The sequence below is a fragment of the Rhinatrema bivittatum genome, chromosome 1 (assembly GCF_901001135.1).
Source record: "Rhinatrema bivittatum chromosome 1, aRhiBiv1.1, whole genome shotgun sequence".
NCBI classification, from domain to species: domain Eukaryota; kingdom Metazoa; phylum Chordata; class Amphibia; order Gymnophiona; family Rhinatrematidae; genus Rhinatrema; species Rhinatrema bivittatum.
The window spans coordinates 305396224-305409436 of record NC_042615.1 but is presented as its reverse complement, the minus strand read 5'-3'; the positions used below and the strand labels follow the sequence as shown (position 1 = coordinate 305409436).

At 44.3% G+C, this 13213-nt stretch overlaps 1 protein-coding gene across 3 annotated transcripts in view; it reads right to left on the bottom strand.

Moving 5' to 3' along the window:
* Nucleotides 1–13213, bottom strand: part of UBE2D3 (ubiquitin conjugating enzyme E2 D3) — a 125446-nt gene that overhangs the window by 75212 nt on the left and 37021 nt on the right. For all 3 annotated transcript variants that reach the window (XM_029597036.1, XM_029597044.1, XM_029597039.1), the window contains exon 4: nt 8125–8202. In XM_029597036.1, the coding sequence (XP_029452896.1) occupies nt 8125–8202 (78 nt within the window). The remainder of the gene's footprint in view (nt 1–8124; nt 8203–13213) is intronic.

Sequence of the window (13213 nt, the reverse complement as noted above, 5' to 3'; positions counted from 1 at the left end):
AAAAACAGGGAGAGGCGTCCGCCGAGGTAAGGGACTGAGAAATGGGTCGGCTGAACTTCATTGCCTGGCAGGTTTAGCGGTGGTATGCACGGGCTGGCCCTCGCGAAAAGGCCACCTGCCACGAAAGGACTGCAACCAGGACTGCGCACGAGAAGACCCCCTCGCAATACCGCTCCGCCAAAGCGGAGCGACGCTGACCCCTGAAGCGAAAGAGAGAGGCCGCGAAGGACCGAGAACACTTAGGGCGGTCCTCTGGAAGCTTATGGACCTTGTTGTCAGCCAAGGAGTCCATAAGCTTGTCGAGGTCCTCGCCAAAGAGCATCTTACCTTTGAAGGGAAGCGTGCAAAGCTGGGTCTTAGAGGACTGATCAGCCGACCAGCGGTGTAGCCAAAGGAGCCTCCGGGCAGTCACTGCTGAAACCATCGCCTTCGCCTGCACACGGACCAAATCGTAGAGGGCGTCTGACACGTAAGCGATTACCGCCTCCAGATGTTCGGCTTGTTCTGCCTCACCTGGCGGAAGCTCCCAGGCGCAGAGTAACTGTTGGACCCACTGGAGGCCCGCCCGCATCATGAGACTGCTACAGCAAGACGCCCGAACCCCGAGGGCTAGGACGTCAAAGATGCGCTTCAGGTGAGCCTCCAGCTTACGATCTTGTGAATCCTTCAAGGCCATGGAACCTTCCACCGGAATCGTGGTGTGCTTGGCCACTGCAGAAACATAAGAATCCACCGATGGATATCGCAACAGCTCCAAGCCCTCTTCCGGGAGGGGATAGAGCTTATCCATCACACGCCCCACCCGGAGCGCACCCTCAGGAGCCTCCCATTCCCGCAGGATAAGGAGCTTAAGCAAGGGGTGGAAGGGAAAGGCAGAGGCTGGAGCCCGGAGCCCTCCCAAAACCTGGTTCATGTCCTTAGGGAGTGAGGCCATGAGATTATCCACAGAGGGACTTTTCCAGACCCAGCTCCTCCAAAACAAAAAGGGAGGAGGGGCTCTAACTCCTTATGAAAAAGACGAAGGGCTCTGGGGTCATCCGCCGAATCAGAGGAAGCAGCAGGGTCCAAGGACCTGGGAGAAACGGGGGGCACCCCCGGGACCACCCGCACCCGAACTGGTCCCTGAGGCTCTGCGGCCGGTCCAGTGGTCAACGGCGCTGAACGAGGGATTTTTGGTAGGGGGCTTTCATCCAGCTCATGCAGGATAGATAAGATTTGTGCATGAGAAGGACAAAATCCGTGGAAAAAGGGAGCCTGGATTTGCTGGAGAGGGGGGCGAGGGAAGGTCAGGACCCCCCTCCTAGGGACCCGCGGGGGCCAAATCGGGGGTTAAATCAAAAAAATCCGGCCCCCAGCCCCAGGGAGCACTGAAATCAGCCCCAATGAAACATCCGAGATGACGGCCGTTCCCGGGCTCTGCCAACCCGGGAAAGGCCTAGACATGCCGGGAGGAGTGGAGCCCCGGGCTAAATTTGCTTGTCCTGCCGAGGAGGGACCTTCCCCACCCGGCAGGCAAGCAGTGCAGAGGCCCTGACGCGAAAAACGCGAAGAGGACAGCCCACAAGAAAGACAGGCTGTCAGCCGGGACATAGCTAAACCTCGGCTGAAGAAAAAAAAGTTGAAAAAAAGCTTGATCGACAGCCTGCACAGCAGGAGAGAGCAGGCGGGAAACCTGCTGCCTTCTGCTTCTCTGACTGCCGGTTCTAGCCCTACTCTGACCAGAAAAAAATAAAAAAGCAGGTCAACTGCTGCAAATAAGTTAGAGGTAGGTGAGTACCTGCAACTTATTGAAAGTTTAACACCTTTGAACTCTTTTTTTTTTTTTTTTTTTTTTTACTGAGTACAGCAGCGCGTTCAAAACCCTCGACAGCCAGAGGGGGGAACGAGGCCCAGAGAGCGTCGGTCCCCATACCTGGAAGCGTCCACGGACTCAGGACTATGCAGGGAACCCCCTCCTGAGCCGGGCAAGAGCTGGGAGACGGAAGTCTCCCACACAAAACAGAAAAGCACTAAAGGCGGCAGAAATTTCCTTCAGAGATCTTTTTTTTTTTTTTTTTTTTTTTTTTTTAACAAGAACCAAAAGTACTTGCTTGAGCCTAAAGAGAAAGAAGAGGCTGACTAGCCTACAGCAGAGAACCGAAGGGGAGATGCTGCACCTGCTGGAGACAGACGAATACTGAAAGGTTAGAGGATAGGCTCCGTCCTGATATAGGGCATCCTGCAAGTTTTAGTCTGTCTCCACCTGCTGACAAGGAGGCTAAACCCACTGTCTGGACTGATCCGGGTACGTACAGGAACTGTTTTTTTGTACAGCCTGAGGAGAACGAAGTCCCGCATGCGATCCCGTGCACGGAAAAAAAAAAACACACTGAGGAGAGACTTTTTCTGTGCGGGAAGGCACGCGCAGCCGAGCAGAGCTCTGAATTCTACTTAGAAGCTCCGCCTCCTAGGCCCTGATAGCCATGCTGTCATGGAACTGTCTAATTCAGCCCTATCAACAGGAAAAAGGTAAGTTTGAAGAGAAAAAAAAGAGCGCTGAAGTACATATCCTTGCTTAAGTTTGAACATAAAGTTACTGAGGTGGCTCATGAGGCAACACCTGCACAGGAATTCCCACACATGAATATATTACTGGGTCAGACTAAAGGTCCATCAAGCCCAGCATCCTGTTTCCAACAGTGGCCAAACCAGGCTACAAGAACTTGGCAAGGACCAAAAACTAAGAACTCATGCTACTGATGCCACTGGTAGCAGAGGTCACTCCCTAAGTCAACTTGATTAATAGCAGTTAGTGGACTTCTCCAAGAACTTATCCAAACCCAGCTACACTAACCACATCCTCTGGCAACAAATCCCAGAGCTTAATTATGCAATGAGGGAAAAAGAACTCTCTCAGATTAGTTTTACATGTGCTACTTGCTAACTTCATGGAGTGCCCCCTAGTCCCATTATCCGAAAGTGTAAATAACTGATTTACATCTACCTGGTCTAGACCTCTATCATATTCCCCCTCAGCCATTTCTTCTCCAAGCTGAACAGCCCTGACCTCTTTAGCCTTTCCTCATAGGGGAGTTGTTCCATCCCCTATATCATTTTGGTCGCTGTTCTCTGTACCTTTTCCAGTGCAACTTTATCTTTTGAGATGCAGCAACCAGAACTGTACACAGAATTCAAGGTGCGGTCTCACCACTGAATGATAGAGGTATTATAACATTTTCCTTTTTATTCACCATTCCCGTCCTACTAATTCCTAACCATTGTTTGCTTTTTGACTGCTGCAGCACACTGAGCTGACAACTGTGATGTCTAGATCTATTTCCTGGGTGATGGCTCCTAATATGGAATCTAACATCGTGTAACTAAAGCAAGGATTATTTTTCCCTATATGTAACACCTTGCACTTGTCCACATTAAATTTCATCTGCCATTTTGATGCCCAATCTTCCAGTCTCGCAAGGGCCTCCTGCAATTTATTACATTTGAGATTTAACTACTCTGAATAATTTTCTATCTGCAAATTTGATAACCTCTTATTCCTTTCCAGAACATTTATAAATATATTGAAAGGCACCGGTCCAAGTACAGATCCCTGAGGCAGTCCACTGTTTACCCTTTTACACTGAGAAAATTGACCATTTAATTCTACTCTCATATCTGTCTTTTAACCAGTTTGTAATCCACAAAAAGACATCGCCTTCTATCCCATATCTGTGTAGTTTTCTTAGAAGCCTCTCACAAGAGACTTTTTCAAACACCTTCTAAAAATCCAAATATACTACATCTACCGGTTCACCTTTATCCACCTTCCTCCCACCTATCCCCCCACCCTCCCCCCTTTCAACCCTCCTTGCCAACCTTAACCTTAAAATATCCTCATCAACAAGTCATTTATGTACATATGTTATATACTATATCAAATGTTCCATGTAATCCTGTTATTTCTGTTACAATTCGTTATATTTTATTACAATGTTATAATTTATTATATTTATTACAATGTTATAATGTAAAATAGGGCTGTTACTACCCTATTCTTTTAGTTATCTGGAAACAGATGTGATATCTCGATCGAACGTCGGTATATAAAATAAATAAATAAATAAATAAATAAATGTTTAACCTAAAAAAATGATTTGTGAGGCAAGACTTCCCTTGGGTAAATCCATGTTGACTATGTTCCATTAAACCATGTCTTTCTATATGCTCTGTGATTTTGATCTTTAGAATAGTTTCCACCATTTTTCCCAGCACTGAAGTCAGGTTCACTGGTCTATAATTTTCCAGATCACCCCTGGAGCACTTTTTCAATATTGGAGTTACAATGGCCATACTCCAGTCTTCAGGTACAATGGATGATTAGGTTACAAATTTTAACAGATCTGAAATTTCATTTTTGAGTTTTCAGAACACTAGGATGCATACTATCCAGCCAATGTGATCTGCTACTCTTTAGTTTGTCAATCTAATTTACTTCATCTTCCAGGTTCACAGTGATTTGGTTCAGTTCATCTAACTCATCACCCTTGAAAACCATCTCCAGAATTGGTATCTTCCCAACATCCTCATTAGTAAACACAGAAGCAAAGAATTCATTTAGTGGTTCTGCAATGGTCTTATCTTCCCTAAGAGCCCCTTTAACCCCTTGGTCATCGAACAGTCCAACCAACTCACAGGTTTTTCTTGCTTCCGATATATTTAAAAAAGTTTTTAATATGAGTTTTTGCCTCTATGGCCAACTTCATTTCAAATTCTCTGTCCGCCTGTCTTATCAATGTTTTACACTTAACTTGACAATGCTTATGGCTTTATCCTATTTTCTTCAGATGGATCCTTCCAATTTTTGAAGTATTTTCTTTTTGGGTAAAATAGTCTCAACTCACCTTTTAACCATGCCGGTAACCGTTTTGCCTTCCTTCCACCTTTCTTAATGTGTGGAATATATCTGGAATGCGCATCCAAGATTGTATTTTTTAAACAATGAGCATGCCTATTTAACACAACCACTGCACCTTTCCTTTTTTTTTTTTAAATTTTCCTCATTTTATCAAAGTTTCCCTTTTGAAAATTTAGTGTTAGAGCTGTAGATTTACTTATTGTACCCCTTTCCTGTTAGTGACCATAACATGATCAAATTTAAGTACTGCCAAGTGGCCCCACCAATTACATGTTCTCACCAAATCCTGTGTTCCACTAAGTATTAAATCTAAAATAGCTCCCTCTTGTTGATTCCTGAACCAATTGCTCCATGAAGCAGTCATTTATTCCATCCACAAACTTTATGTCTCTAGCATGACCTGATATTACATTTACCCAGTCAATATTGGGGTAATTGAAGTCTCCCATTATTACTGCACTGCCAAATTGGATAGCTTCCCCAATTTCTTGGCATTTCATCATCTGACCATTTTGTCCAGGTGGACTGTAGTATACGCCTATCCAAACATGGGATTTCTAATCATATAGATTCTACTGAGCATTAAGTCTCTTGTATGATCTTTATCCTGTTGGACTCTATACCCTCCCAGACAAAGTGCTACACCCCCACCAAGTTGAACATCCCTATCATTGTGATATAATTTGTACCCTGATATAGCATTGTCCCATTGGTTATCCTCCTTCCACCAGGTCTCTATGATGCCAATTATGTCACTCTCATCATTTACTGCTATAAACTCGCCCATCTTACTTCTTAGACTTCTGGCATTGGCATACAGACATTTCAAAGTGTTTTTTGTTTGTATTAACAACCTGCTTTTCAGTTGATAGGGATAATTTGGAAATCTTTAGCTCAGGTGATTTTTTACATGTGTTTATTTTATTTATTATTTTTATATACCAACATTCGATCTCAATTGAGATATCACACCGGTTTACATTCAGGTACTGTAGGTATTTCTCTATCCCCAGAGGGCTTACAATCTAAGTTTTTGGAGGGTAAAGTGACTTGCCCAAAGTCACAAGGAGCGACAGCAGGACTCGAACCCTGGTCTCCTGGTTCATAGTCCACTGCTCTAACCTCTGTTGGGATGCCCTAACTCATGTTTCATTAGTATCCTTCACGGATACATTCCTCTGAACCACGCACTGCTGAGTGACTGTCTGCTTTCTCCCTTGTTCTAGTTTAAAAGATGCTCTATCCCCCCTTCCCCAAAAGGTTCCCCAGTTCCTTACAAAACAAACCCTCTTCCCTGCACCATCGTCTCATCCACACATTGAGACTCTGGAGCACTGCCTACCTCTGGGGACCTGCACGTGGAATAGGAAGCATTTCAGAGAACGCCACCTTGGAGGTTCTGTATTTCAGCTTTCTACCTAAAATCCTAAATTTAGTTTCCAGAACATTTTCTTATGTCGTTGGTGCCCACATGTACCACAACAGCTGGCTCCTCTCCAGCACTGTCTATAATCCTATCTAGGTGATGTGTAAGGTCTGCCACCTTCGCATCAGGCAGGCAAGTTATCAGGTGGCCCTCACATCCACCAGCCACCCAGCTATCTACATTTCTCATAATCGAATCACCAACTATGATGGCTGACAACTCTTCCCTCCTGGGCAGTAGCTCAAAGTCCTACAACTTGGAGAGAAGTCTGTTCAGTGCTGCCAGATAACATTACCCCACATGTATTGGCTAATTCAGCTTGCTGACAGAAAAGGATCAAGCTGTTTAGATGCTGTATTGCTTGTTTTATTTTTTTTTTCTCTGTTTGTACTGTGTGTGTTTTTCCACTGGAATTTTGAGTTGAATCTTGTAATTTTGCTTTAGAACATCCATTCAGTATGGACCTGTTTTGTTTCCCAAGTTAGTACAAGCCTCCCCCTTAAGCCTCAGTTTTTTTCCTGGTCCCTCAGTGACCTGAACCCTGTTTCAATATGTTCCAGGACTGCAGAATGTTTGCTTATTACTCCTGCAACCACTGGTAACCCCTGAAGAACAGGGGGGCTACAAAAAATATTTTACTGACAGTAATTTCCAATGCTGGAACATTCTTGTAAACTGATGCTCCTACAGTCCAATTAAATATGAACTTAAAATTTTAAAAATTGTGTTGCTCCAGCAGGCTCTTAAAAGGTTCTTTGCAGCCTAAATGAAGTTTCAATACTAATTTGTGCTTACCTAAATTTCATAAACAGGGCTGTATGGGAGATGGCAATGAGAAAGGCTCCTAAGCTAACAAGTTGGATGAGCCATGAATGTGGCCAAAAGCTTAAGAGCCACTTAAGCCTTTGAACATGGAGCATGCCATTTTCACATCGCCATATTCAGAGTGATCAAAGTTTGCATGACTTCAATGTCTGAGATTAGAAGTTTCTAAATGTATTAGCCTCATTTGATGATACTATTCCATCATATTTAATAAGTAACCTTGTTCTTATTTTGTATTTTAGTATGTTAAATTATGTATATTATGTAACCCACCCCGAACCACACAGAGGATTGGGATATAAAATATTTAAAAATATTTGAAATACCCCCTTCTCCACCCTCAAACTTGTGTTCTATAATTAAGTTATCTGTGACTAATACAATGTGTAGAACCCAGAAATATAGTGGCAAACGCTGCTGAAGGCATCTGCTCCCACAAGAATAAGTATCAACTGATATCTACAATTAAGTGCTTCTCTTCCACTGGATGCATTGATTAGAAGTTTCACTGTACATTTATTCAAACAATATACTGCCTATCATAATTTCAGTAGTTCCTGCCTTTTCTCATATCAACTTGTCATCAAGTTTGGCTTTTTATTCATTTATACACCGAACAAGGGACACCACCAGTGTAATTCCATTAGACATATACAGATAACCCTTTAGGGACAAATACTAAACATTTCCAAATTGTGAACATTATTTCTATGTTGATTTTTACATCTTCAACTTGTACAAAAATGTACTTATTTCCTGGTATATTTCCTTACAAGTACTAAATGCTAACTATATACAGGTTTACCATCTGACCTATTTTTAAGAAATATCCACACACTTTAAATATTTTCCGCAACTACAGCATGTTCTTTCTGCAAGCAATACACATTAAAATAGTGAGTTGAAGCTTAAAACATACAATTAGAGCTCATCCCATGCAATGTAACATGGTAAATGCCAAACAAAAAAAATCACTTACCTTAGGTGGTTTGAAAGGGTAGTCAGTAGGGAAGTGAATTGTAAGGAAGAACACACCACCCTGATAGGGGCTGTCATTCTGTGGGAAAAAAAAGGGCTCCATTTTTCAAACATTTAGGATATTAACATACATTAATACTTATTTTAAACTCAGTGAGAGTGTGCTTTATACAACATGGTTTTCAGTTTAAATCACCAACAATCCTGATGGCAATAATGGTGAATGTTAGCATTACTTAAGTGTGAGCTGTTCAAAGAGCCTTTCAGTTAATACAAAATTAGTTCTTGACTCCACCATGGATTTTTTTTTTTTTTTTAAGCACGGTCTATGCCAGGGCTGAGCAAACATTTTGAGCTGTGGCCCCCTTCCATGTACACAATTGGTTAAGGCCCCCCCCCCCAAGACGGGTTAAAATATATATTTTATATAAAATATCTAACTAGATAAATGAAGCTTGACAGACATGCCGCAAATGTGCAGTAGATAGCAGCTCTACCACGCATGTGCGGGCGAGCACGTCAGTCAAGCGGAGCGTCAGCTGTTAAAAAACATGGAGACGGCGAGGAGCTCTATCGGCGGTGAGGAGCAGCGGCGAACTCGGTGGTGAGGGATGGGGCGAGCTGTGAACTCTGTGGTGAGAGTTAGGGAGGGTGAGAGTGGGAGAGGGAGGGGGAAGGTGAGGAGAGAGGGGCTGTGTTTGAAAATGGACTGAAAGAAAAATGTAATGTAGCCCGTTTTAACGGGCTTAACAGCTTGTATATACATGAAGGGTATTCACCAGGCAACCACACTGCCATTCAGTGGCAGAAAGCCCCCCTTTTATATCTCTTCAAGTTGATAAAAGGAGCAAGCTCTCTATGTACACACATGGACAGACACCCCACACCCTGACAGACAAAAAGATACCTCATACCCAGACTGAAAGAACAAAAACGGACACCCAAAGACTCAAAAGATACAGACAAGATCATACCCAGAACACTTATATTAATAAAAATACATTATACTTTTACTGAGTCTAAGCCATAAGCATAGAGTAAGCTTTACACCACAATGAGACTACACAAACCAACACACCAGACCCTCCCCACAACACATCCAGACCCACAGGGCACACAACACAATGGTAAGGAATGGAAACATTTTCAAAAACTTAGGTAACTTTTATCCCACCCTGCCTGTTTTTCTTAGTTTTCATTTTCCTTTTTTTTTATATAAAACTTTTAGAAAAAACCAGCATACAATATATAACTTGTACAGGTATAACAGTAGAAGACAGTAAAAATAAGTAGACAAGGGTAAATATCTGTAGACCCTGCGGTCTGTTTCATTCAGGAATAAAAAAGTTCTGTGTTGACAGTTCAGGGAAGGTCATGGATGGTATGTTAAAGAGTTGGGGAAGAGGATATGTATACCAGTGCCATAATATTTTCTCTATTTTTATGTTCTTGTTTGCTCATTTTTATTTTTTCATGTTTTGATTTGCTTAACTTTTTCTCTCCCCCACCCCACACACATTTTTGCCTTTATTCGCCCTTCCCTCTCTCCTCATTCTCTCTGGCCTTTGTCCATTCTCTCTTCTACTTTTTGCCAGGGCATGCAACAACTGTGGTCTTTCTCCCTGGGTAGGGGACCTGAGGGCAGCAGGAACTCATCCCACACTGAAGCTGAAGGGTGGCAGGTCTTCTTGGGTTATAGAACAATGCAATGACTGCAACCATGTCAAATTCTACCACACATTAAATGGTTCTCTTCTGGCCTGCCACCGCAGAAGCAACTCCTCCCGGCCCATTGAAAGATGCAAAGCTAAGGTGTGGCACCGCTTACAAATGTCATCACTATGTTCTGGCAGCTCCCGTTTGTAGGGCCTCCACAGCACAGTCATTTTTCTCTTCCCTGATTGGGCAGCCAGTATACCCCCCTTCAGCCCTGTTTTAGGTCCTCCAGTTTGCTCATGCCTGATATATGATATAGCAAAGAATACCTAAAGTGTCCTGAAACCACTATGAATTGTTCAATAAGCACAACTCCTACCGGGCTTCTCCGATAAGATAGGTCTTATATTTAATTTTTGCTCCGAAAAAAAGGTTAGGGATTCTTTTCAGGGATGTCTTTTTCTGTGAATGAGGACAAGGCTAAGCCCGCCTCCTCTTTCATTCACCGATCAGATTCAATTTTCTGTCAAACCTTTTGTTCAGCCTTTGTTATCGGCCCGTCGTGGGAAATTTTGTTCCCCCCCGAAACAAAGCCCAAAATCCAGAGGGGGGTTAAAAAAATAAAACCCCCCAAACCCAACCCTCCAAATTGAATTCATTGCAACCCTCCCATCCCATCCCCCCCCCCCCCCCACCAAACCTTGCCAAAGTTCACAGGTGGTCCAGCAGGGGTCCCAGGAGAGATCTCCTGCTCTCGGGCCCATCGGCTGCCAGTAATCAAAATGGTGCAGATGGACCACTGGCGAATTTTGGCAAGTTTTTTTTTTTTGGGGGGGGGGTTTGCAATGAATTAAATTTGGAGGATTGAGTTTAGGGGTTTTTTGTTTTACAACCCCCCCTGACACCCCCCCCCCCAGGTTTCATGCACACCCAGAGACTTCGGTAAGTCTTGGGGGGGGGCAAGTCTTGGGGTGCAACCACGCTGCGCTGGTACACCTATAACTAGGGCTTATATTTTGAGCCCTACTCCAAATATCCTGAAAATCAAGCTAGGGCTTATTGGGGAAACACGGTATTAGCTCACAGAATAAAATTTCATAAAGCTACTCACCAATTTGGGGAGAAACAAACATGCAACAGGAAAGCAAACTGAACAGTTCCCCCCGACTAAATATTGGCCTTTACCACTTGAAGTCCAAGGTCATCTCTCTGAAGGGAACAAGCTGCTCAGATGGTCCCTGAAGCGTGTCATCCCCTGCACCCCCCCCCCCCAAAATAGGCAGCAAAAGCACTTCCCTGTGGCTTTCCCCCTTCTTGAAAACACCCCAGACTGTTGTGGCTCCTGCGAATGCCACAGGAACTACAGAGAGCAGGAAGTTCTGTTAGGGCAGCCATGTTACTCCACGTGCTCCCTTCACAAAGCGACCACCATGGCCCAGGAGTACTGGAGGAACCAGACTCATCTAGATGCCTTCATACAGCCTCTGCCCAGACATTGGCTCTACTGAAGTGCCTGTTCTCTTGGGCTTTTTTTAATTTTTTATTAACTTGACAGACCATCCATAGAAATGGCATTTAAAAAAAAAGCCTCAAATTTGGGGGGGGGGGGGGGGTCACCTTAGCCCAAACCTATCCTTCAGAAGGAAACTGCCAGCTGAAGGAGCACTCAGAGCTACCTTCAGATTAGGGTCCTTGTTATTCAAGAGCAGAGATTGAATTGCTGCATCGTCATATTTGTACCAAAAGAGTGTGTAAATTTTGGCGCACTTAAGCTAAACAAATTTTCTGGCTCATTTAGTTATCACCTATATATAGCCTATGAGGCAGCCCCTAGTGGGGCGAAACTCGGCCTGAGTCAGGCACAAGTACAAAATATACGTCTGCTCTTTAAATAAAGATCTAACTTGGACATTCCTTGGCGTCTAATCTACATTATTGCCTAAATGCCAATAAGTTGGTGTCAGTGAACCTGTTGATCTATTTGCTGGTCGATGGGCATAACCCATTCAACTCAACTTGTCTGACTAAATGAAGACAACCACTTTGGATAAAAAGTATTCTCTATACTTTGGGAAGGACTGATTGCTGTTCAAGGTGATCAGGCAGCCTGTGTTCCACATCTGCATAACCTTGGCTGCAGCCAAACAGCCCTCCTGCTCTGATTCAGACTAAGTAGACTGACATCTGACTAAGGGAAGAACCAGAGTCCCTCTGTGCATTGGGATAACTTTATGACCCCCTTCACCAGCAGGTAACCAAGGTCATGGTTACAATCGTTTTTATGAATATTTTTCAGCTGTAAACCGCCAGAGTGTGCGGTGAATAATTTAGAAACCATATCTGGTAGTTTACCCTGGAGAAGACTTTGGGGGAGGGAACTCCCCTAGCAGAGGTTTATTTTGCATGGAGACCCAAAGAATAGAAGCACTCACAGCACTTACTGGAAGATCTGAAACACAAATAGCTCGATTCCTTTGACCACTGAGGGAGGGTCGGAGCTCCAAAACCCACTGCTGACTGAACAATCCTATATTGAGAGCAACAGAGAAGGCCCCTCCCCCCCGACAACCAAAGCAGAAGACCCCATGAGTCGCCACACTGCCATACCAGAGGGAAATATGTAGCCCCCCACAGAACTTCCCTAGACTATAACCTGGCATACTTGATTTTTGACATGAAGCAGTGAATTGTTTATCCTGCCAAAATAGGAAGAGTGCAGATCAGGCCCTATTCTATGTTCAGTACAGTGCAGCCATCCATCATAGGGGCCAGGGAAGGATCTGGGGAACCCACCCAATTTTGGTCTGAGTCACACCCACCCACCTGGCAACTGCCTAATCCAGAAAGTAAGCACTGGAGCCGCTGTGACTTACCTACGGTGCTGCACTCTCCTTTTACAGCCATACCAGAAGCAAATGAAAGGGGGAGAGGGGAGCATGATCACCTCAGATCCCCTTACCAAATTCCAAATCCAGCAGGAGCACCATAGGAGAATGAGTAGCAGTTCAGGGAAAAGGCCGAGCTGCACTTTTTTCCTTTAATAAAAGTTACTGCCTCCCTCTTGCTTTCCAAGAAGTGTGTCAGTTGAGACTGCTGCTGCCAGATCCAAGGGAATAAAGTCACCAGAGATCATTCGTGCTTAATTTCCAAGTATGGGAACTCAGACCCCAAAATGTGATGGCTCCCAGGAGGAAATGAGAATCAGTTCCCACAGGATTACCAGTACCACCCCAAAATTTGGCCTACATTCCACTGGGAACCTGGGCCTAAAGCCTTACCAGGAACAGCCTACTCCTGGAGGTTGTTCCTGGGAGGCTCAGAGTTAACTTTTGAGGGGTTTTCCCCCTCTTTCCATCTACTGGAAAGTGTGTGTGTGTGTGTGTGTGTGGGGGGGGGGGGGGGGGGGTGGGCAGCCAGCATAACTCGCTTATCTG